This window comes from Pectinophora gossypiella, chromosome 16 (assembly GCF_024362695.1).
Source record: "Pectinophora gossypiella chromosome 16, ilPecGoss1.1, whole genome shotgun sequence".
Lineage (NCBI taxonomy): Eukaryota > Metazoa > Arthropoda > Insecta > Lepidoptera > Gelechiidae > Pectinophora > Pectinophora gossypiella.
The window spans coordinates 4,896,239-4,920,189 of record NC_065419.1 but is presented as its reverse complement, the minus strand read 5'-3'; the positions used below and the strand labels follow the sequence as shown (position 1 = coordinate 4,920,189).

Here is a 23,951-nt window from a genome sequence, read left to right as displayed (position 1 = left end):
TATTGAAAAAGAATCTCAAAAAATCAAAATCTCTTTTAAATAATAAGTACTTTTTTAATGCCTGTGTTTTAAGTATTATTCATGAAGTATTTTGGAGTAGCGCAGCCAACGAACAAAGAGAAGACCTTGCGGAAGTCCGACAGTAGAACTTAATTAGAACTAAAAAAATCCTAACTTTCAAAAACTTTTATAAAAACTTCTTTAATAAAGTCCAGCAATCGAGTAATTAATAAAGCACACTCACAACAACACCACTGCGCCTCCTGCTGCCTCTGCACACAATCGAAGAAGGCGATCTCATCGGAGCGGCGGCAGGCGTCAGTCAGCGCTGTGGTGTCGGCAGCAGTTGCGCACGCGCGCCGGCAGGAAGTCGCGCGGCCCAGCGCGCAGCACGCACGGCCCCACCACCCCGACCCGGACACCACTTCTAGGGATAAATACCATACATCATCATCATTGGCTTTGCACGTTTATTTTAAATGATTTACAACGTCATTGTCAAAAGCATTTGCACTTTTTTCAGGGCCGTGCAGGCTTTTGAAGCAGCAAATTCTCCAGAATCCTCCAACCAGTGGATTTCTGTCAATTATATTAGGTTATGCGACACTTTGGGGACGCCACACTTAATTATCCGGAGAAAATTGACTTCACCGAGTTAGAGATGTGTAAATACATACTTCTTACTTCACTTATATACTACTTACTCATATTATTTGCTTGCCTGGTCAGGGGTGAAAAAAAAGGAACTTAGAATGCTTCATTATCATACGGGACTAAGTAAAGGCGACAGGCTTCCTACTAAAAGCTTGTGACACTTACTTAATATCAGCATTCCTTTCGTGCTAAAGTCTAACTTTTAGACGGTTTGTTAGAGAAGAGTTGCACGGACTATTTCCGCGAAATTGATTATTATTATAATAATTATCCATTCCTACAATTATTAATTCGTATTAAACTATATAAAAATAACAGTTTCTGTATAATCTATATAATGACTCTTACCTTGAATAGTTTGATTCATGCATATCCAAAACTCTATCTGTGAACAAAAAAGCATTGTCAAACTTCTTCAAAATCTATCCTGCTGTTCGATTTTATAGACCTTATGTCATTTTATTCTTTTATTCCTCGCCTTTTTATATTTTTGGGTAACCGGATACCCTGTACAGAGACGTAGATATGTAGAGACGAGAGATCGTTGGTAACATGAAACGACCCCAATTACAATACAATACGATAGGCGGTTTATTGACGGCGTTCAATGAAGATTTATTTCAATAATGCCCACTCAATACACTTGGCGGGGCTTCGTGGTTCTTTGTATGGAACGATATCACCTTTCCACCCTCAACATAAGCCATTATAAGCGTGTTTAAAATATTTCTCCCACAAAATATGGTCGGATGTGATGTTGTAGATGTTAACACGACGCCTGTTTATTACGATCAATTAATTTAAATATGCTGGTTGTATGATGGAGAGAAACTATTCGGAAAACAAGATTGCCTTCACTTCGCATGCGTGTTAACAAATCTTTATGTACCTACGACTTTTGAATACTTTATTGCACATGCAGGAAATACAAAACAAAAGAGAAATAGAAAGAGTAAGTACATAGATACAATAGATAAGTCTGAACATGATACGTAACAAGTAAGAAAACTTTAAAACATTGATGATTGACTCATTTTCACTAGTATAATATTGTAATAAAAAGTAACTTGAACTTTTATTACTTACAAAATTAAAATTAAAACAATATAAATAGGACCTAAAATGGTCTAAAAACTATCTCTGATAAATCAAAGAGAGAGAGCTCTAACCGAAATTGTTTTCTAACCGCTCTGCCATCGCAAGCTTGCGGCTAAGAAGTTTATGCACGTACTAATACTAGGTAATATTTACTATGATAGTCTAGACTAGACTAACCAAATGCGGCGTGCAGAACTTGTATATGTTCTGTATCCTCTCCTCTCTCATCGCCGAGTCGGAAGCAATCTCCACCAGCGACATCTGAAACGAATTACCTCTTCAGTACATTTGCAAATTAAAATACTTGTAGCTATACTTTTCTTACTTCATCCTAATATTTCCTTCAGAAAGAATATAAAATTATCCTATGCAGCAGGAATGTTTGACATAATCATAGGTTCTAGAGAAGAGTAGCGCGCTAAAGGAGCAATGCCCAGGATTTAGCCGCTCCCGGTTGGACTAATAAATTATTCAATGACCGATGTAACTGGTACTATCATTATATTTCGACATCTTCGAAAAATCATTTAATTTCAAGACTACAACATACACTAAGTATTTCTTTTTATTTATTTTTTTGTTTTTATTTCGGTAAGTAAATATATTATTATGTAGGTAGGATTGAGTACTCATTTTAAAACATTGAATATAAGTAGTAGTAATTATCAATGACTGCATAATTCCAGCTATCGCAAATATCAAAGATAATTGATTCTGATATTCCTTTTTGTGCAACCATCCAATCAGTGCTTGGGCCGTCGTCTCTAATAAAGCGGTCGATGGTCTTTGAAGATACAGGCTTGCATCTTCCAAATATGCCTATTAGTATCAGTAAATCTTGCAGCTACGCAGGCCTATTAATACTGGGAATGTATTATGTGTTACAATTCAATCTAATCCTATCTGTTAAGGCGCAGCTCACCCTTAATTTTAAAATGAAACTGTTTCTCCTTAATGGGTATATTAAGTAATAATTCCTGTCCTTTTGTCTGTCATTATGTAAAACCTACTTCTATCCCTTCAGTATTAAGGATGCAGTCTCCAATTCAATCCAAGTCTGACAATTATTTTCCTTTTTTAGGCAATTTTACAATATTTCTTTGACTACCGTTTATTGTACGTATAATGCTACCCGAGAGGGGTGAAAATATTCAAATTCTGAATTCTGCAACCGGAGACTGGGCCCTTAATGTTCGTTATTATTTTGAACAGTGGAAACATGGTCTAATATAGCCCTCAGTATTGTTGATGATTACGGACATAATCACTATATCTACTTTAAAAAAAAACAATAAGTACTTACAAAAAAATATCATACTTACTAGTTTAATTTGTTTATAAATAAATTATAGAACGTACTTTAAAGTGTTCTTCATTGTTTCATTCCGTGTCCAGGAGTGGGAGATACTTACATGTTATGTTAGGTTGTTTATATTCCCCCCCAATGGATTCTCGCCTTGTCGTGGCGGGGGGGCTCAGTAGCTGCATCGGCGGGTGCCGCTTTAGCCCAATGATGCAGTGAAGCTAAGAGGAATCCAGCGCGGCGGTGGCAAAGTCCACCGCTGCGCAACCCGTAACCCTTAGCGCTTTGTGGTGGGGCGCCAAAGGAACGGGGGCCGCTTCCACATTGAGTGGAGGGGGCCGCGAGGAGACAACCTCTGTAAAAAACCGCCGGGAGGAGGCGTTTCGCCTGCGCGCGGCGGTCGTTCGTATTGCACGGCGGCCGTCGGGCCACCCGCAACCCTCGGTATTCCGAGGCGTGGGGGCCGCTCCCACACAAGTGGGGGGGGCCGCGAGGAGACAACCTCTTTAAAAAATCCACCCGGAGGAGGAGGGCGCGTGGCGCCGTCGGTGACGGGTTCGGCGGCCATGAATACATGCCCGTCGGACAGGCTTCGGCCACCGTCGCCAAACTTGTTATCCTGGTTAGGTGTCGTGGACATGTCTCGCGGCCTACCAGGACCAAGGGGCTTGCCTTGGTCGGCCGGCCCAAGAGGAGCCAACCTCAATAAAAAACCCCCAAAGTCCCGGCGTTGAGGTGCCTTCGGGCCTTCGCGCGGCGTCGGGGCGCCGGAAGGTGGCGGAGGGGGTATTCTCCGCCAGCTAGCGACCAACCCTGGGGCACCTCCCGCACCCCAGCGGTATTAGGGTTATCCGGGTACAGGGGGCACTGCCCGGATGGACCACCCTTTCCCCCATACTCGTGGGTTTAAAAATGGAACATTCAAAAAATAATATAGCCGAAGTTTCGGAGCTGAGAGGAGGAGGCAGAGAGGGAGAAAAGGGAGAAGTTGAAGGAGAAAAGAAAAAGCGTGCTCCGGCACAGACGTTTTGCGGCCGTAAAGCGGGCACTAAGTCCGCGGGGCACCCTGCGATGCAACCGGGAACCACCACCCCGGAAGCGTTGCAGGGCCCTGGCCTAGGCGCTTGCGCCACCCGTCTCCGCAAGGGGACTGCGGAGAATGTCAACTCCGTACGGCCGATCCTAAGCGGCAAGGATCTGCTGTCGGAAGTTGAGAAGGAGAGACGGCTCAGCGTGGTCCTGTCACGCTGTGACACGCCCGTCATCGCGAACACCGCTAGCCGGGAGGAGGAGTCCATGGACTCGGACGATGATTCCTCCTGCGCTAGCATGGTGACGGTGGGGTCGGAGCTGTCGGGAGGAAGACGGTTCCTGAAAAGGAACCGGTCAGACCTCGAGGTGGAGGATGACTCCGGGGACTCTGTTGTGTTGCCCCTTGAAGGGGCGGCCCACAGGTCTAAGAGAGGGAGAGGACGCCCGCCCTCCACCGGGAAGTATGTCGGTCTGGCCGCAGCCAGGGCGGCATACAATCAGGAGCTGGCGGAGAGCCTCCGGCTGGAGGCAGAAGCGGAGGTGGCAGGGATGACCCGGAACCTGAGGGAGGCTAGGGCCTCTTTACAGCCCAGCCCCCACCTGCCCATCCAAGAGGAGGAAGAGCAGACGAGCGCTGCCCTGGCCAACGTTGTGAGGACTTCGTTGGAAACCATTACGATGGTTGCCACCAAGTCCTCACATCTAAAGGGGACGTACGTTCGGGCCCTAAAAGATGCAGTGAAGGGCATACAGGAGGCTGTATCCCAGATAAGGGAGCGGACGATGTCCGAGGAGGTTATGCGGCTGGAGGCTGCTAACTCCAAGCTCACGAGGGAGGTCGCCGATCTGCGCCGCGACTTGCAAGAGTTGCGGCAGCGACCCTCCCAGCCTCAGAGCTCGGAGCCAAGCCTCCGGCAGCTACTGGAGGAGACAGCCCGCGCCAACGCCGAGATGTTCGGGAACATGTTGAACGCTCGGCTGGCCGGGATTGAAGACCGTCTCCTCCCAGAGCCGCGTAAGAGACCTCCGCTTGCGGCGGACACAAGAAGTGCCAGGGCAGACCCTGCTCACTCTGCGCCAGCAGGGGCCCCGGTCGCCTCGGCAAGCGGCAGTGGCCGCCTCGTCAAAGAGGCTCCCACGAACAGCCAGGCTTCTTCTGCACCCGCTTCTTCTAGTAAGAAGGGGAAGGGCAAGAAGAAAAGCCTGGCTGCGCAGGAGGCAGCAGAGGCACGGCGTCAGCCCGCCTCCGCACCGGTGGAGCTGCCTTGGACCGCAGTCGTTGGTCGAAAGGCCAAGGCCAAGGCGGCCAAAGTGGCGAAGGAGCCGCAAAAGGCTCAGCCCACGGCGCGCGCGAAAGTGAGGCTTCGCGCGCCCAAATCGGCAGCGGTGACGCTCACCCTGGCGCCAGGGGCGGAGGAGAGAGGTGTGACGTACGCGTCCATCCTCTCCGACGCCAAGCAGCGTGTCCGTCTTGCGGACCTCAAGATCAATAGCTTGAGGTTCCGCAAGACAGCGACCGGGGCTCGCATGCTAGAGGTTGGGGGTGAGGCCTCGGCTGAGAAGGCGGACTCCTTGGCCCAAAAGCTTAAGGAGGTCCTGAGTCCAGAGGCAGTCCGGATCGCCAGGCCCGTGAAGCGGGCGGAAATCCGCGTCACGGGGTTGGACGATTCGGCCGACGCTGTGGAGGTGGCGGAGGCGATTGCCAAGGAGGGAGGCTGCTCCTTCGAGGCAGTGAAGTGCGGCAGGATCGTGGTCGGTCCGCGGGGAGACGGCTCCCTCTGGGTGAGCTGCCCCGTCACCGCTGCCAAAAAGGTGGCCGGCTCCGGCCGGGTCCAGGTCGGATGGACCTCGGCAAGAGCGAGGCTCCTCAGCCCAAGACCCATGAGGTGCTTCCGCTGTCTGGAGCCGGGCCACATGGGAGTTAAGTGCTCCTGTGAGTTCGACCGCAGCCGACTGTGCTTCCGCTGCGGACAACCGGACCACAGGGCACGAGACTGTGACGCCGAGCCTCACTGCCCAGTGTGTGAGACTGCGGGCAAGCCGGCGTCACATTCGATCGGTGGGAGCGGCTGTATTTCTGCGGCAAACCAGCCAAAGAACCAGGCCCCCGAGAGGAAGAGCGCCCCGAAGACCAAGGGGAAGCGCAAGGCCAAGAAGGCCAAGGCCAAGAAGGCCAAGGCCAAGAAGGCCGGGGTGGAGCGGATGGATACCATTCAATGAATGGATCCTGCTCCACCCTAACGGGGACCTGTGGACGGTGGTCGGGGGACCGCCGTCCACAACATAGGTCCCGTGCTGTAGGGCTGCCCAAGTGTTCCGGGCAGCCCTCGGCGGAGGGGGAGGCGCTTGTTGCGCCCCCATAGGCGCTGGGCCCAAGAGGGCATCCGCCGGCGGGGACGCGGTTGTGTGCAATTGCGTTCCCGCATCCCCGCCACATGGCGGCGAGGAGGAACACCGTTGGGTTTTAGTGGGTATACCGGGTTTCCCGGGGAGTCCCACATAACCACGTCGTCCCCCCGGGCGGCGTGGTATGCGTAACGCATTTCCCAACGTTAAAAAAAAAAAAAAAAAAAAAAAAAAAAAAAAAGGTTGTTTATATTGATAAACTTGGACACTTGCGCTTTGCTTGTTTTTTTTTTGTTGTTTGCCTATAATCTCTATTTATCTGAATCAAGTGTCAAGCGTAAACCTAAGCGTAATGATGAAAACATCGTCCCATCCAATTCATTAGGTAAGTACTTTACTTTGAAACCTACATTTGTATTCAGTACGTACAATTTTAACACAACTTACGTAATAGCTAGCTCTTAAACAGTAGCCTCTTAGCAAATGAAGCTTGCGTCGGCTGTGATCAAAATAAACACATGTTGTTATGGGCTCATCCCGCCTAATGTAATTAATTGACGCGGACTCCAACGCGTAACGTAACATTCCGGATCGAATGACGCTTTTACACTCTAATGTTACATGTTGTGTTTTGGTAACAGTTATTAAATGATTTAATTAGTAACAAACCTGCATTTTTATTTTTAAAGATGCTAGCAGTAATTGTTTTATCCAACTCGTACGCACATACACAAAGAAACCTACCAACAAGCGGATTGATAGGTATCTTTTATATTGGCGCTATATATACCTACCTGTGATGAACTCAATATATCTACGTACTTATACTTAAAGGTTTTTTATAGAGCTACATTGTTAATTACCTGCCTACTCTATGTGACTCCCGAACTAAAAATAATACAAAAAATATTAATCCTGTGTCCGCTCTATGCTTTCACTTTTTGCTGTCTGGCATCAATATTTTCTATCGGTTGTGTGATTCTATAAATATTATTCACTGTTCGTGTCCGGTTATTATCGATACCATATTTTGATAAACGACCACTAAAGTGCATAAGTGCTATACACAAATGCATTTCGACGTAAACATCGACCACTATCGCCTACGAGTGCTAAAAGGTTATCACGACTCCACTTTAACACACGAATTCCAAACAACAAGGAAGACTCAGATATTTTTTAAATTACAAAACCATGTCTGTTAAAAGAAATATTACTTGTATTTGTTTTACCAATGTTTTATTAATATATGTTACGGTCGGGTTCGATTCCCGATGGGGACTTTGTCAAAATCACTTTGTGAGACTGTCCTTTGTTTGGTAAGGACTTTTCACGCTTGAATCACCTGATTGTCCGAAAAAGTAAGATGATTCCGTGCTTCGGAGGGCACGTTAAGCCGTTGGTCCCGGCTATTAGCCGTAAAACACCTCCACCAACCCGCAGTGGAGCAGCGAGGTGGAGTATGCTCCATACCCCCTCCGGTTGATTGAGGGGAGGCCTGTGCCCAGCAGTGGGACGTATATAGGCTGTTTATGTTATGTGTATGTATATTATGGTCGCCGCAATACTAGCAGACAGTACCTATTAAGTACGTTCCATTTAAAAAATCTGCTCTTCGGAAATGCAAAAAAAAAACGACTTTACGGTATTGCTCCACTTGCTTACTTATTTACAGTCGGCAACGAAAGTAGCGCGGCACTGAAACTTTTATTTATACCTAAAATTGAAAACTGTTCACCGACTTTCGTTCCCAGCTGTACAGTCATATAATCCGTAGGTATAGTGCCGAGATCGTTAGTGTAGGGGCTCCATTTCTTGCTCGAGTTTCTCGTCTCGTCTACAGATCGCTCTATTATGCTAAATCTGACCCGCACTAGGTCCATTGTGTGCAGAATTACGAGAATATGATCACAAGTCAATATTGGGTTGACATAACACGTTGATCGATTAACCTTCTACCTCGCGAACAATGTTCATTGTATACAAATCAGATGTCGTTTAAACAAGTCTAATTCGGCCCACACCAGCGCAATCATCGCTTTATTGTCTCGCCAAATTGCAAGGTGTAATAGCTTTGGAATTAAAATTAGCAATCTTCTCTTTTCGTTTGAACACATGAATTATGGATACATTAGCCCCGAATTGTCGCATTTTTTTCTTTTATGTGGCCCAATTTATATCAACGTGACGACATTTCGATGGATTACTGAAAAATATTCAAAAGCTTTCCACCTCCGACTTACAATAAACAAAGATAAAAAAGAATGACCCAAATCAAGGTACGAAAGCATCAAACAGTAAATGATTAGTTATAAACACCATTTAAAAATCTGCGTGACAAAAATGAAGCATCAAAAACATCAACAAATGCGAATGGAACGCAACGCGCGACTCTTGAGCAAATTGAAATCAAAAATACGGCGGTTCTGAGAATCTTATTACTGCAGCATGAAGTAGAGGTGACAAGACAACGAGTCAACGAACAACGGAGCCGCGGGTGTATTTTTATGCGTTGGTCGGGCAGGCATTCGAAAACATCGCTTATTATTCAATCCTCGGCGCCCATTTGTCAATGGCGGTGAAGTTGTAAGCCTATTTGAAGAGAAGTGTTCCGCAGGATTTTAATGTAGATAAGGCCGTAGATTATATAAATAAACCAGGAGCGTCTTCATCTGTGTCAGAGTAGAACATCATTTTCACTACTGATGACTGAATTTTAATTAAAATTATTTTAATTTATTTATTCAGCAATTATTCCGATACCTACTATAATTCTATCAATTTTGTGACGCCTCTAATCATGGAGGTATTGTTGTAGTATAATTTATAATAAAAGATTTTTGTCTCATTAACCGTTGGGACGTGCCCATTGGTCTAGTAACTTTTTTTTTTTTGACGTGACTTATTGTAGATTAGATGGCATTAACTACTTGGCCGGACGGTCTAGTAACTCTACATCGTGGATCCCTAGCCAAGAATATTCCGTTGTATCACGACGATATTGAGGAGGTGGCCCATGACATTAGCATGGAGACAATCGGAGGCTGGTTGACATCATAGCACGGTATTGACTTGACGCCATGACACGTCCTGTCACAGACGTGCCTCGCATGATGGAGGACGCTCGAGCCTTCCCGGAACATCATTATTGAACAAACAATGTATTTATATGTATTTTAATGCATGAATAATAAGTAATCTTACAAGGTTGAATAAAATAAATATTACATTGTAAAGCTTCATAGTCGTTCACATTCATTGTTAAATGCGTGAATGAATGCACTTCACATTAACAATACCTTCATAATGCTCTAGTAACGGCAGAACCGCCCAGAAAAATTAATAAAAATATCGTTATGAACCGACACAATGATGAATACCTAGTAAACTAAACTCTTTGGTCACGTTTGTCGGCGTTCTTCAGTAATCTATGAGGTTAGAAACCTAGCACTAACAGCAACGGATGGTTGGAATGATTCACAAGAAGCCATCAACGCAATGAATCTATTACGATTCGGAACGCACCTCACTTTGCAGTGCGCCGCGACATGTCGCACTAAATAAAATATGGTTGGTGAAGTCATTGTGTACTGTAGTGGCAGGAATACCTACTCGTATTTATGTACACACATTGCTTTACGCTATTTATCTTTTATGCTTCGGCCAAGTAGTCATCCAACCAAACTAAATTTACAATAAATCATTGTCAAAATAAAGATCTTTTGAAAGATACTCAAGAGTTCAAAGACAACTAGGGCATAGGTCTTTGTGCCGAAACACTAATAGATATTTTCTTTGATGTCCGCAAATCTCAGTTCTTTCTCAGGATATTTAAAAATCCTACTTTTCTTTACATTATATAATACATGTGTACTTACGTGTAATGTTGTATTTAACCAACAAATTCTATCTATCATCATCATCAATTTAAGAGCCACGCTTTTGTCGGTGCAGGATTATGCATACCAAACATGCCTAGCATGGAAATTCTATCCGACGAACTAATAAGTCATTATACTAATAAGTCGTTTCCTTCTAACATGGATTACTAAACATTTGTCTTCTAATAGACAATGGTTCAAAACCCGAACAGAATCCGACTACTAACAAGTAACAAAGTGCACCGATAAAATTTGCGTCGGGTAGAGCGGCGAGGAGCGCGATATTACAGCATTCCTCTACGTCGTCAGCACCTGCGAACCTGGATAGTGATCACACGCCAACCCGCTCAAAGTGGATTAACATCCTAAACTTAATTTCCAACAACAATTTGCAAATTTCAAGGGACAAAGAACATGATTCGGGAAACTCTCTAAATTAGTCTAACTGAGGGTAATTTGATTGAAAGTTGTGTTACATGAAAATCAGGCCTGGCGTAACAGCCGTTTCATTAAGCAGGTGACTGTGACTTTTGTAGACTTGCTAGGAATGCCTTACTCAACATCTAAACAAATATAAATGATGATGTAAAAAACGTGATGATGATGATGTAAAAAACGTAAAAACTGAACAGCACTGGGTGGTGTGTAAAACGGGAATATCCCCTTCTTCCAGAAACAATTGCAATAATATAGGCTTTATTATGTAAGACATTGATGTATCTTCCAACAATCTTGGTGTCAACAGCTTTTCCTCTAACATGGAACTATTAATGTCCACACACGAGTTTATTGGAGCGTACCCGCGGCTTTATAGCGAATGTTAATACTCCATTAAAATACATTAACGCCATCATACGATCCCTTAGTACCACCACACTCAATAAAGATCTCAACTGCTTACAACAATTCTGCTAAATGTCAATGCAATTATGAAGCAATGTCTTTATGCATTTACGACTATTCGCGAGAAATATCAATACAATTTATGAAGATAATATCACAAAATAATAATTTTGTATGTTGTTATATGTAGTTGGAAATCTTTGCCAAAAGTAGAGCAACATTTTTTCAAAACAAAGCTAACTATAAAGTTTCATTATCAACAGCAAACACAGAGGTCATTAATAGCAATTAGTAATTTTAAAACTTTCTGAAATTACAAAAAGAGAGATATCGTGTCCCACTTTTTTAATTACGAACTTTTGAGTTCCACCGACTGTAGGTACTGTTCCTAACAAAAGACTGAAACCGCAATGGATGTTGGAGCTATCTCTTCAAAGCGTTTCAGGATCGTTGTATCGAGCTAATTAAAACACAAAGGGGTTGACGAATAAAACGATGGCAAGTGTACAACGGACGCCCTAAATAGTTTAGCGGCCGCCGGTAATTATTCCCGTATTGCTGTACTTAGCTCGGCTACTGATGGATGTGCCACAGGGCTAACAAAACATATAAAGCGCGTTAAGTACCGAATAAGCAATTTAATGAAAGAAAACCCTTTCTTTGGTCCTAGGGAGAAAGAAAGATATTTATCCGAATAATATTTTAAGTCCAAGCAACAAGCAAAGCAATAGTTTAAGTAGGGATTGAGCAGTTCTATATTTTTATAGGTACCAGAAAGATATAAACTTCGGAACATTACCTACATTTAACTTAATTAAGGTATGGCGGTGTATGGTCATGAAAACATTAAGTAAGTACATACCTAGCTGTTATCAAGTTCTTCATCACCATATCTAGCAAGTATTAGTAGTATTTTTAGAATATAACATTTATACACAAAAACCAGAACCAAAACATTCAAAATCGTGTTCAAAGTTGTAAGTAACATAATTCTTTCATAAAGCATCGGAATTAGGAAGAACTCGGATAAGATTACAAAGTTGACGTTTCTTCAGAGTTTCATTAATTAGACTCTTATTACAATACTGTAAACATACCACGAGTTTCTTAATTTTTCTTATACTTAATTAGGCATCCAAAGAAAATCAAAACTTCTTAGGACAAAAAGCGACAAATAAAAGTTCCACAATTAAATTAAATGAATACTTACTAATTTTGGTTTAAATCGAAACAGATGCGTATTAAATCACAAACTCATAGTCCTGACTATAAATAAGTGGCAACCCTATCGGCAGTGACGGCTATACACGGTCGTTCTAAAATAGCGCGAGTTGTCGCAGCAATCAAAGGACGGAATCAAATCGTGCCTCCATCACAGCTTTGATGTCTCCCACTGAATTTGTCTTGATTTACATACCTACACGCTTTGATACTCGAATAGATGACTTTGAACCGAGTTACAAACGCGACAAACTATTATTGGCTTTTCAACCGCTGAAAGAATAAAGAAATATTGTTTTGTGTGAAACAATCGCGACGCGAATATCTTTCGAAAAGCTTCTCTATTGTTATGCAATAAGTTTTTCTGTAAGTATAGCAAGAAAAAATATCCTTTGCTAAAGAAAATATTTTACGTTGGTTAACTTGCCAAGAACTGTGCAGCAAACTTTCTTACAATAAAATACATTATTCAATATTCCTTTTTCATTATGTTTAAAAACCTGACCAAACATTATTAGCTCGTGACGTACTTAATTTTAAAGCGACATTTACGACGCTCGGAGTATGTCTTTTTCCCAAACTCATGTCTGGCAATAAAGTTTGTCTGGGAGCGGGTGAAGACGTCACGCCGCTGACAGGCGTGATTAACGAGCTGAAGCAAGGCTGAAGAGATTCCTGTCCCCCCACTTCATGGCATTTCCCCTTGTATTATCGCCCTTCTGAGAAACGATAAAGACGCGATAATATGTACCACATACTTTGCGCCGATATAGTCTCCCAATATCACGTTGTATACCCTCCGCTACTGAAGAACGGGTCGTGTTTTTTTCTCCTTGATATCATTTTAATTCCCGTAAGTACATATGAGTCGTACCTATACTACCCGCTCTTATACTTTTATTCCAACATAACTAACGTTAGTTATTCTTTCCTTACTTTAACATAGATATAGGTACCTGCTTACTTTCTTTCTTATTTATAATATTAGAGTCAGCTAGTTCAGTATTTATTCTGCACACAGTACAGTCCCTATCCACAGCTTGCGTGTCCATTGTGTAACGTAGGGATATTAAAGTTTGCCCACACGCGGTCCATGCCCGAGCTCGTATCGCTATTAGTGCGATCCTAGAGGAACTTTCTGAAGTTAAGTAACTTTAATATTTACTTACTTTAGTTTAAGCCACTACAGAAAAGAATATGAAGAAGAATGAGAGCTTAACTAGGTAGGTACTTACATACTAAATCGGTTCTGCCTTGTACAACATTCAAAATATCCTCTAAATCAAAACCTGATCAAATACCAAAAAAGTATTTAGGTTACGGCGATTACAAATGTTATAAAACAATTAACATTACCAAATAGAAAAAAAACGTAAACCGAATACCAACTTCCAACTTTTCGATTGAAGACTTTCCAATTCTCAAAGTCGTTTTATAAATTGTTTTATCGTGTTTTCGGGGAAAAATACGGGATATCGAATACTTTTGGAGAGATGGAAATAATTTCCCGAAGCCACGAAGCCAAGGGAGGGTGTATTATATTACGTAGTTTCAACGCTTTCCCAAAGGGACGATAGAGTTTCCATCAGCAGAGTTAAAACATGCGTTGCTGTAAACTCGTACTCAAGATATGCAAGAAAGTTTTGAAAAATGTTTCTTTTAAAACAAGCAATATTTGCAAATACACGTTCAAGTTTTTCTTTAAGACTTCAAGAAGAAAAGAGTTTATATAAAAAGGAATAGACAAGCAATATCAAAACTACAATAAAGACAACTAGTGTTTTACTCGTGCGTATCATCAGCTGTTATTTTTTATGTAACTGAGAAGTTTCGTTTCATTCCACTTTCATCTATATCTCAGAAATCCGGGCTCGAATATCTGAAGACTGCGAGTGTCGCGGACGTGGGACGGACCGACAGACATGAAAGGAGTCCGATGAATCTATTTCCACCGCTTTGAACGACTCACGCGCATTCGTTTGTTTGTTTTCGCATCTTCAAGTTTGAAGGGAAAGCGACATCAGTGCTACTATCCTCACTACAGATTACCAACGGTATTGCTTTACACTTTAACAAGGCTATAAATAAGGATAATGATGTCAAAACAAACTCGAAAATACGCGCTACAAAATAATTACTCAAGGAGTTAACGCAGTTGCTGTGAAAAATATTTCTGCTGGTTTATTATAAAGTAGGTATTAATTATAAACCAAATTATATTAGGTACCTAATTCTAAAATACCTCATAACTTTAATAAGCATTAACATTATATGCGGCTTATAATTTGAATACTCTACAAAGTGGACGCCTCCATCACCACAGGTAGCCAATAACTCACCAACGAAAAAGTAAACAGAGGAACATTCAAAACACCTCGTAAATACGTCAAGACTGATTTATTCCGGACGCAAACTAGAAAAATTCGGTAAGGTAGCCAGTGAAATTTCCTAAGTAAGTTGTACGGCGCGGTAGGGTAAACGGCACTAAAGTTGCCGGTACGTGGGCGGCATAGGATAGTCCGGATCGGCAATGTTTGGCATCCCGATCACGGGGCGAATTCCCGGCAGTGGGGACCACGTCGTGATTGTCACGCGCTGGCCAACAATTCGAGTAACGAATAGTCACATTCGGGACATCATGACTTGGATATCCAATCAATGACAAGATTCAATTTGCGGGATGCCAATCAATATCAATTCTATTTTGAAGATATAACGCTTTGTGATAGGCAATATAATGAAACTAAAAATTACCTTGTATGATACGCGACTTCATGAGCAGTGTGACTGTAAAACTTTGTAACAAACTATCTGTTCTTTACAGCATACAAAAATATTTATGGGTCCTTTGATAAAAACCAATTTTAGATATTAATACATACGGTTGTGTGCAGTTGGCGTGCGTACGTCGGTTTTCAGTTGGTTAGTTCAAAGACATCGGCTTCTTTGATGTGCTGAGTGACCCAGGTTGGCGGGGTCGGACCAGCTGTGGCTAAATTTATTCTGTAGCCTATTAGCGGTACTTATACTAAAAAGTCTAGTCAAACTGAACTGCGTTTATTGTAAAGATCATTTTAAATATTTGAAGGCGGAAATGATTAAGTAGTTCACATTCACGCTCGTAATTTCTATCGAAATAAAGGGCTCTATAAGTCGCTAGAAGACAAACCAGCGGTATTTTTTGGAGTTTGCGATGTAAGATGACATTTTGTGACAGGGTAAGATAGTAGTCACCTTCACAAAGAGCAACACGGGAGGTCCGTATTGCTCTATGCACCTTCACGTTCACCTACACAGCATTGACCTGACCCATTTTCTTTACAAAAACCAACAAAATTACACGTTATTATATTATTTAGTTTTTACAAAAAGAACCCGAATTTCCGCTCTAGACCATTCCAATATAGCATCAGCATTATTTCAGCAATAAGTCAATATAATTTTTAAAAAAATCAAAATAATATTTAAATTATTGCCAACGAAGTAACTAAAATATGCATGTTTGACACCTAATCAGAGAACACAAGAAGCAATAAAACTATGTGTTTACACGTCGTTGAAACAAATCTTGAGCCGTGTTTACACGCCTCTTCGCCAGTTTCGAGTGGTGTGTTTTTCGCAGCTCATTGCCCGTCGCACTATACTCGCCACTCGCCTGTCCAGCTCACTAGATCAATCATTGCCACCTCGTAAACGTGCTCGAACCGACTTAACGGCTCAATTACTCAAACGCGAAAAGATAATAGAATTAACAAAGCACTTTAGCTGTGTTTACCTGATTTCAACTTTTTCTTCTTCTCTTGTGTGGGTTGTGAGGGTATTATCGTGTCAGAGTATTATCAAGGCGACAAAGGCCCCTGATGTAGCCCAAGTAAAGACTAAATTACTAGGGTACTTAACTAAATAGTAGCCGGGACTGCATAAAGTGCCCTTCGAAGCACGGAATCATCTTATTTTTCATAATTATTACAGTCTGCAATGTTCTGACCAAACCAAGAACAGTCTCACAAAGTGTTTTCTTATTACACGAGTTTCCATCGGAAATAGAACCTAGGTGCTGAGGATTTCAACTAGAAAATGTAATGATGAGGTAAATAAATATAATGTGAAAGTAAAAACATTTGCGTTTTAATAACAACGTACCGTACTATATATTGTTTATTTCCATAAAATAACAATAAACACGATTACCAGAGCGCCAATTAATAGCGTCCACGATAGTGACATTATCAAGCCTGACTAGCTTTGGGGAAAACCCTATGAAATAGGAAAGCTTGTTATTATGTGCATTTTCTAGGCCATTACCCTGTCCCCACCACAGACCGTCGTCATTAAGTCATTATCCTAGCTGGCTTACCCTGTCATCCTGGCTACAACGGTGCCAATTACCCTATCCCATATGGTAAACAGAATAGACCGTCTAATTGTCAAGCGATTTGTCCTGTAATTATTTTTCTATTTAAGAATTCGTTACTAGTTCAATTCAATTACAAGGGTACAAAGGGTTAAACGCGCTTAATAGTGAGTTTAACAAGCATCCACTTTATTTAGATTGTCTGTCTCGTCCTGTCGCGCATTAAAAATTACAGGATGCGTAGGGTTGGAATTAGGAGTAGGTAAGTAATATAATTATCGATATATAAGGCATTTTACTTTGTATGCGGGTTTAATTCGGTAAACTTAAATACCTAATTGTAAGTAATGAGCGACTACGTTACCCCGAAAAAATATAGATGGCGCTGTACAGACTTTTCTTTGTTTAACCTTCAAATTTTAAGGATAACAGAAATATGCATCTTTTATCTATGTTTTTGGGTTCACAACGCAACACCTTCCACCCATTATTATTATGATCAAAATAAAATAAAGCAATATAGGTAGCAACATAATTCTATACGTATCTGACCCAAATATCAAGCATTAATTATATTTATATATGTCTCTGTCATTACATAAACATATTTAAAGAATAATTATGTACCCAAAGCAATGAGAAAATAGGTAATTATCACGGTAAATCTGAACAGCGCCATCTAGTATATTTTGTTGGGGAACTTAGCCTGGAAAGTCCCTCATTGACAATCAATCTAAGATTTTATCTCTAATAATTTGTGTTTTAACAATTTGATTCAATAATTTTCAAATTAGTCGATTACACTACCAACGATCATCACCGATAGCGTAGAGGATGCATAAAACAGGATCAAGTAATATATTACATTTTCCCGCTACACAAAGTTCGCTATTTGAGCGGTCAAGTGGTGAATAACATCAGATATTTCTTTTTTATCAAATTAGACATTATAAAATCGTCTGAAATCTCTATCGACGTTTTTAAAATATTCAAGCAATGTCTCGGAACGGAAGCGGTCGTCACGCGTGTTCCCTAACGAGACAGAATTAAACGAATGTATTAGTCGGTGTGCGCGTCTCCTCTTACATTACGTTTTAATAATTTTCCCTTATTCACTCCACACGCATTCCCCGAACCGGGAGCTGTGACGCGATTTCTGATTAGGCCCGACACGTCGCCTCTGTAATTTCCATACCATAATATTTCAATAACGCAGGAAGAAGTCCTAGTTGATTTCGTATACGTCAACATAATATCCTTTATTGTTTCAGATGAAACGTTACATCAAAGTCTTTCGAGTTTCTTTGAAATTCAAAGCTTTGTTGTGCATTTATGTAAACGAATATTAGACGACCTTAATTTTCGATAAAAATATCTTGGGACGGAAAAGTTTTGGGAAGCAATAAATCTGGTTAATTAGTCAATTCGGGTGAAAAGTTTGATTGGAAATCTGTTGGGATGTGGATTTAAGATTCAGGGGGAGGCGTTTGGAGGAATGTGGGCGTCGTCGGGTGAATACGTAAGTGAGACGTGCGGCGAGTGACACGGTCAGCGGCGGGCGGCTGGTGGGAACATGGAGATTACATCAGGATGCAACTTACTTAAAAGCACTTATATGAAATCTAAGCTTATCTAGGCTTTTACTTGTGAATATTCTAGAACCAGTAAACTGTCCTGCACTATACTTGTCTTACTATTTTTTCGATAAAATATGCATGTCATTGTACTTATTAACGGAAATAATTTTACCTTCTCACAAACACTCCGGCATCCCCCAGCCGCTTTGTCACAACACGCCGAGATATCTGAAAAGAAAACCCAATAAAACAATTTTTAGACGATTCAAAATATTTGTATAAACGTCAAGATGCATCAGGCGACAGCTGGTGTCGCCACAATAAAGTGCCGCGACAGTTACAGATTACTGTTTAAACAAGGTATAAACCGTTTGATCTATTTCCCCTAATAAACTTTATTCCCTTTGACACTGTTCCAAATGTTCAACATGTTTGGTGAAGTAAATCATCATTCCTCAATGAAATCTCTAGTACATATAATAATATAGATAGATATAAACCATAAATATTTAATGGAATTTCGCTTTGATAGACGCTGAAGGTATCGCAGATATTCTGACCGAACTTTAATAAACCACAAAATAAAATATATTATTATTTAGTTACTTGTTACTCTTCAGATAACGATTTCTGAACATGAAAATTTAAAAGGCCACATCGAAGCATTTCATCTAAAAAAGCAATATTGCAATTTGACATTTGAGCATATAAAAGTAAGTGCGCAATGCAAACAAATGTCAAACAGCAATATTGCTTTTCTAGATGATGTGCTTTCATGTGGTCTTTTTAACCTCCCCCAGTACTTATATATATATCATTATACACTATTAGAACTAGTTATTGGTAGTAATCCGACGTAACGTAGGCACTCAATATGTATTAATTTCAACATGGAATTAAATCGAAAGCGCAGATTATAACCATTTTACAAAGTCGTTGTGAACCTGTTTAATAAGCCCGAAGCTGATTTCGATGAAGCCAAATTATAGGAAACACCGAGATGGATAGGCAGATGACAGATCTAGCACAGGGATGCACTTGTTGAAAATGACTCCACTCTAATTGGCTTTAAAATATGAGTACGACGTCATAATTATCACAATCCATGACATATTTTCATTACAATAATTATTACATACATACATACATAAACTCACGCCCGTAATCCCTAATGGGGTGGGCAGAGCCACAAGTAATCAAAGACAACTTGCAGCCACTGTTGATACGAAGTCCAAAGATGGATATGATGAACCTTATGGTGATAAGGGATCAGCCTATCGCCCATAACATTAGTCCATCATGTTAGAGGACACAATCCCTCTGTCGGTTTTTACGACATGCCCGGGAAGAGAAGCAGCTGAACGTGTTCTATGTTTTTACAATAATTATTAATTTGCAAAATTCCCACCTTACAATTTTTTAATGGATGATGAATAAACCAATTATTTATGATGGTGGATATTACGGTTAACGTGATAGAATTCGGGTCTGGCACTCGCCGCGGCACGCTCGCTTCGCTTGCTCGGCTCATGCGCTGCTGTTATCAGCATACTTACTAACCTAACCGATTTTGTAGTGAAGTTAACCTACATACAAGATTACATTCCAGATTTCCGTCCGCGATTCCATCCCCGTCAGTAAATATCATCAGCATCATTGGTAACTATTACAAATCGCTTTTTATATGTCAAACCAGCGTAATAAAAATAGGCGTACAGATTCTGATATGTCAGTCAATGTATTTGGAAAATGAAACAGATAGCATTTTTACGCGAACGTTAATTGGCAATCAAAATACAGTGAAAGTTTTTTTAGATATTTTTATGATACGTGGTAAAAAATATCTAAATTCACAAGCTCCTAGGTCTCTCAGTACCTATCTGTGTCTAAACCTCAATTACTGCCAGTAAACCGGATAATCGCATCATATTCTATAAAGTTACCGTCACCGAAGCTTTTACACTAACCTATTTAGCTAATACTGGCTATCCTAGCCTTCTGTACTGCTTCAAGACGTGCAAAATATAGACATAAAATGCCGCTATTAATAAATATGGCCTCGTATTAACGATAACAGTATTTACCTGACCGAATTCCTCCTATGAATCTGAACCACTAATACTTTAGTAATATTGTGGCTAAAAGCAGCTAGATCCAGCTGAAAATAACCCAGCTCTACAAAGTATTAAAGCTTTATTTTTATTGTATTGCACCAGCTTTCTAAGACACGACTATTGGAAAACAATATCCAGCGAAATCGCGCGGAACTCCATTTTCGACGGGACCTATTTTCTAAACGAATTTTGTTAAACTTCTTGCATTACCGCATTTTAGAGACTTTAGAAATACTTAAGTACGTTTTTTTTTTTCACATGCTAAGTATGATGAGTCTTCGGTTTTTATGGAAGTAGATGAGGAGGGCTCTATTTCTACGATCAAGGAAACTAGCAGACATTATGAGTGCCTTAATGTAGGTAGAAGTTTTTTTTTAAAAAATCGGTACTATAAATTATTCTTCCACATATGAGATTATGCTTTCAGTGTTTAATAAACGGCAATAATTTGGGGATTGCAATACAGTAAACTCGCAGCTAATTCAATTAATCCGGACGCGGGTGGTAGTAAATTATCGGATTGGCTGCTTTCAGTGCCGAATACGGCACAATACAATAAATACATAATTGTCCAAATAACAAATAGGTCACACGCACAATTCAATTTGCCAATTCACAAATCACATGCGAATTACCTTTGTTATTGAAAATAAGTATTTATTCATGAAATAAATGAAGATTACAATTAAATAAACTATATTATTATTATATCATGGTAGTTATAAAAGTGAGTGCAAAGATCTATAGAAATCCCTGGTTTTAATATGGATAACATGAAACCTATAAACTAGATACTCTACATTTATATCTGATAGTAATAAGAACAAAACGTTTATTTTGGACGAACTTCGAACTTACTTACCCCTTCGACCCCTTTGTCTAAGTCTTGTGTCCAGAACAAAAGGGAAACTTCTTTGGGAAATCCCGAAAGAATCACAAGGTATTTATGAAATCTTTCACTAACCCGCAAAAGAGGCTTTAGCAGAGTTAAAGTTTACACGTGTTACGCTTACTGATAAATATTTCAATTTATTTCTTCTTCATTGGGCATACATAGCTAACTTCATTGCAGTTTTTTCCTTCAGACAAATTTTCTGCTCTCTCAAATCACGGGGGATTTTGTCTTTAGTCAATAAAATAATTAAGCAAGTAAGTACTTAAAAGATTCCTTACCTTGTGAATGAGCACACGCCAACGTGACCGCAGCCACTATCAGTCTGGACTTCCACCAGTTGCTGCTTATGGCGAATTTTCTTTTATGCCGTTTGATCGCCATTTTTGTTTGCGCTTCACATTTAAGCTATTTGATATTTTATTTTTCGTTTAGTTTATTTTAATAATTTTGTACTTAAAATAAATAATTTTGGAAATATGCTTTGAAATGTTCTCTTCTACGTTGAAAGGAGGCCGGAGACGTTTATAGGCTATGAGATACTGATGTGTATTTAAACAACCTTCATATTTTTTTTAAATTACGCAACATTCAGAACTAGGACGGTTACTTCAAATGCTTCTCGGCAAACTAATTAAATTGAAAATATTTTTATTAGTAGTAAACAGGCAGTAAAACGATGCGATATCAAAGGCGTTAATTTATCGCTTCACCGCGATTATCACCAGTGAAACTAATTAGAGGATGTTCACGTTTCCACACAACACATTCTGCTCTAAGATGTGCCTTTGATATAATGGTGGAATATCGTGTCTACAGGATATCTAGTATCAGGGCTGTCTTAAATAATTTTGACGACGCTATGTTCTTACAGTTTCGGCGTGTTTGTGCTTGCATTGTCTGAGATGAAAGGAAAATCTTTGAATGTTCTATAGTGCTATTGTCCGTGTTGCCGGACTCTCTGTAGGTGTCTAAATGATGACTAGACTACGAAATGGTCACCTACTACCATCATATTATTTTCCAAAATAATATTTTAAAATAAAATAATTTAAAATTTTCCAAAATGCCGCAGGGCATTATTGGCTTCTACCTACCTGGGAATCTACTTAACACTTTCAAGGACAGAACGTCTAATGACGTTCCGATTCCAAGGTGTCTTACTATTATGAACCATTAATGACCCATGATCTCTGCCCGTGAAAGGGTTAAAATCGCGCATGTTATCTAGATGTATGTATGAATAGTCACTAAGATTGAACATAATATATTTACGGAATCATGAACCAAGCTCATTAGCTTTCACATAGCTAACATACCTATTATATAAAATACAGGGTGTTAGTGACATCATAACGAAAACATTCAGGGACTATACAGACTATGATTCTGAATTGATATCAAGAAATTTTCGTCAAAAAAGTATGGAATGGAAAATATTTTTAAAAAACTCTACAATTTTCATGAATTTTCCGGCAAAAAATCCACTTGATATCAACTCAGAATCATGGTCTGAATTATCCCCCCTAGTATTTCTTACGGTGTCGCTAACACCCATTCGTACTCGTAAACTACAAGCTAGACTTCGTATTCGAACAGGGTGTAAGTGACATCGTAATGAATACTAAGGGGGATAATTCAGCTCATTATTCTGAGGTACTTAATATCAAGATACATATTCAATAGATACATCACAAAAGTAAAGAATTAAAAAAAAAAACTCAAAAAGTCATTAATTTTGCGAATCAGTGTTCGTTGCGATGTCACTAACACCCTGTATAGGCACAGCAGAGTTAGGTACTAAATCGCCATTGGAGTTTACATTGAAAGTTTCATTAACATAAACTAGGGATACCGGGTAATCTATGGAGAAACATACAGGTTAACGTAACGACAGAAATGGGCTCGATTATGTACACTAATTACTTGAGTTTCTTACTCTTACTAGATATAACTTAGGCACTCCTTGAAGCTTAGCTTGTAAGTTACGACTACCGTTTAAACATGACTTTTGAAAGCTTAATAAAGAAATCTAAAACAACGTAAATTCATACTCGGATCTCGGACCTACGCGAATATATTACTTACTTATTTAATTTATTAAACATTTTTTGTTAGAACATTCTCGTATTGTTAAGCTGTAACAACATTTTTGTTTTATTTTTCGAACTTATGCGCAGGCATAAGTTGTTCATACAGATGCACAATCAGCCATGGAGATAAAAGTTTTACTGAAATAGAGAACCACACCCAGTAGCTGTCAAGCAGAAGTCAACATACTGCCACAGAACAGCCAGCTGCCAGGCACCAATGGCCTCTATTTAAGTACATTGAAAGTACATTTTTCCCGGATAAAAAAGAATGAATGGTATTGGTTGTAAAACAGTGAATGCGACTCGCTGGTCGTAAAACCTCGCACCTGAACAATTTCATTTTTTCACGACACTGTAGCTAAATGAGCATCGTCAGCTACATACATGATATTTTTAACAATTTTGTAAGAAAAATATATTTTATTAAACATCTGATCTAAGTGAACCTCGGTATGTACCTACTTTGTAGATTCCAGTGACTCTACATTTTTATTTTTATAACGGTTTCTTGGTTGGTAAGTAAATACAAATCTACCCACTCAT

The 23,951-nt window shown here is 40.3% G+C and overlaps 2 protein-coding genes across 10 annotated transcripts in view; one reads left to right on the top strand and one right to left on the bottom strand.

The window, feature by feature from the left end:
• LOC126373642 (reversion-inducing cysteine-rich protein with Kazal motifs) overlaps window positions 1-23,951 on the bottom strand; it is a 32,320-nt gene that overhangs the window by 6,207 nt on the left and 2,162 nt on the right. For 3 of the 7 annotated variants that reach the window (XM_050019848.1, XM_050019851.1, XM_050019852.1), the window contains exons 2-6: window positions 21,597-21,770; window positions 18,482-18,537; window positions 1,930-2,013; window positions 1,003-1,039; window positions 245-427 (exon numbers count right to left, since the gene is read on the bottom strand). In XM_050019848.1, coding sequence (XP_049875805.1) covers window positions 245-427; window positions 1,003-1,039; window positions 1,930-2,013; window positions 18,482-18,537; window positions 21,597-21,699 — 463 coding nt within the window. In that variant the 5' untranslated portion in view covers window positions 21,700-21,770. Of the gene's footprint in view, window positions 1-244; window positions 428-1,002; window positions 1,040-1,929; window positions 2,014-18,481; window positions 18,538-21,596; window positions 21,946-23,951 lie in introns of those variants that run through there. The other 4 variants (XM_050019853.1, XM_050019849.1, XM_050019850.1 and 1 more) reach the window with 4 other exon arrangements.
• The window catches only part of LOC126373644 (golgin subfamily A member 6-like protein 22), a 31,923-nt gene continuing 17,351 nt past the window's right edge, over window positions 9,380-23,951 (top strand). For 2 of the 3 annotated variants that reach the window (XM_050019861.1, XM_050019859.1), the window contains exons 1-2: window positions 9,380-9,594; window positions 19,919-19,968. The gene's annotated coding sequence lies outside the window, so the exon portion shown is untranslated. Of the gene's footprint in view, window positions 9,595-17,777; window positions 18,252-19,918; window positions 19,969-23,951 lie in introns of those variants that run through there. The other variant, XM_050019860.1, reaches the window with a different exon arrangement.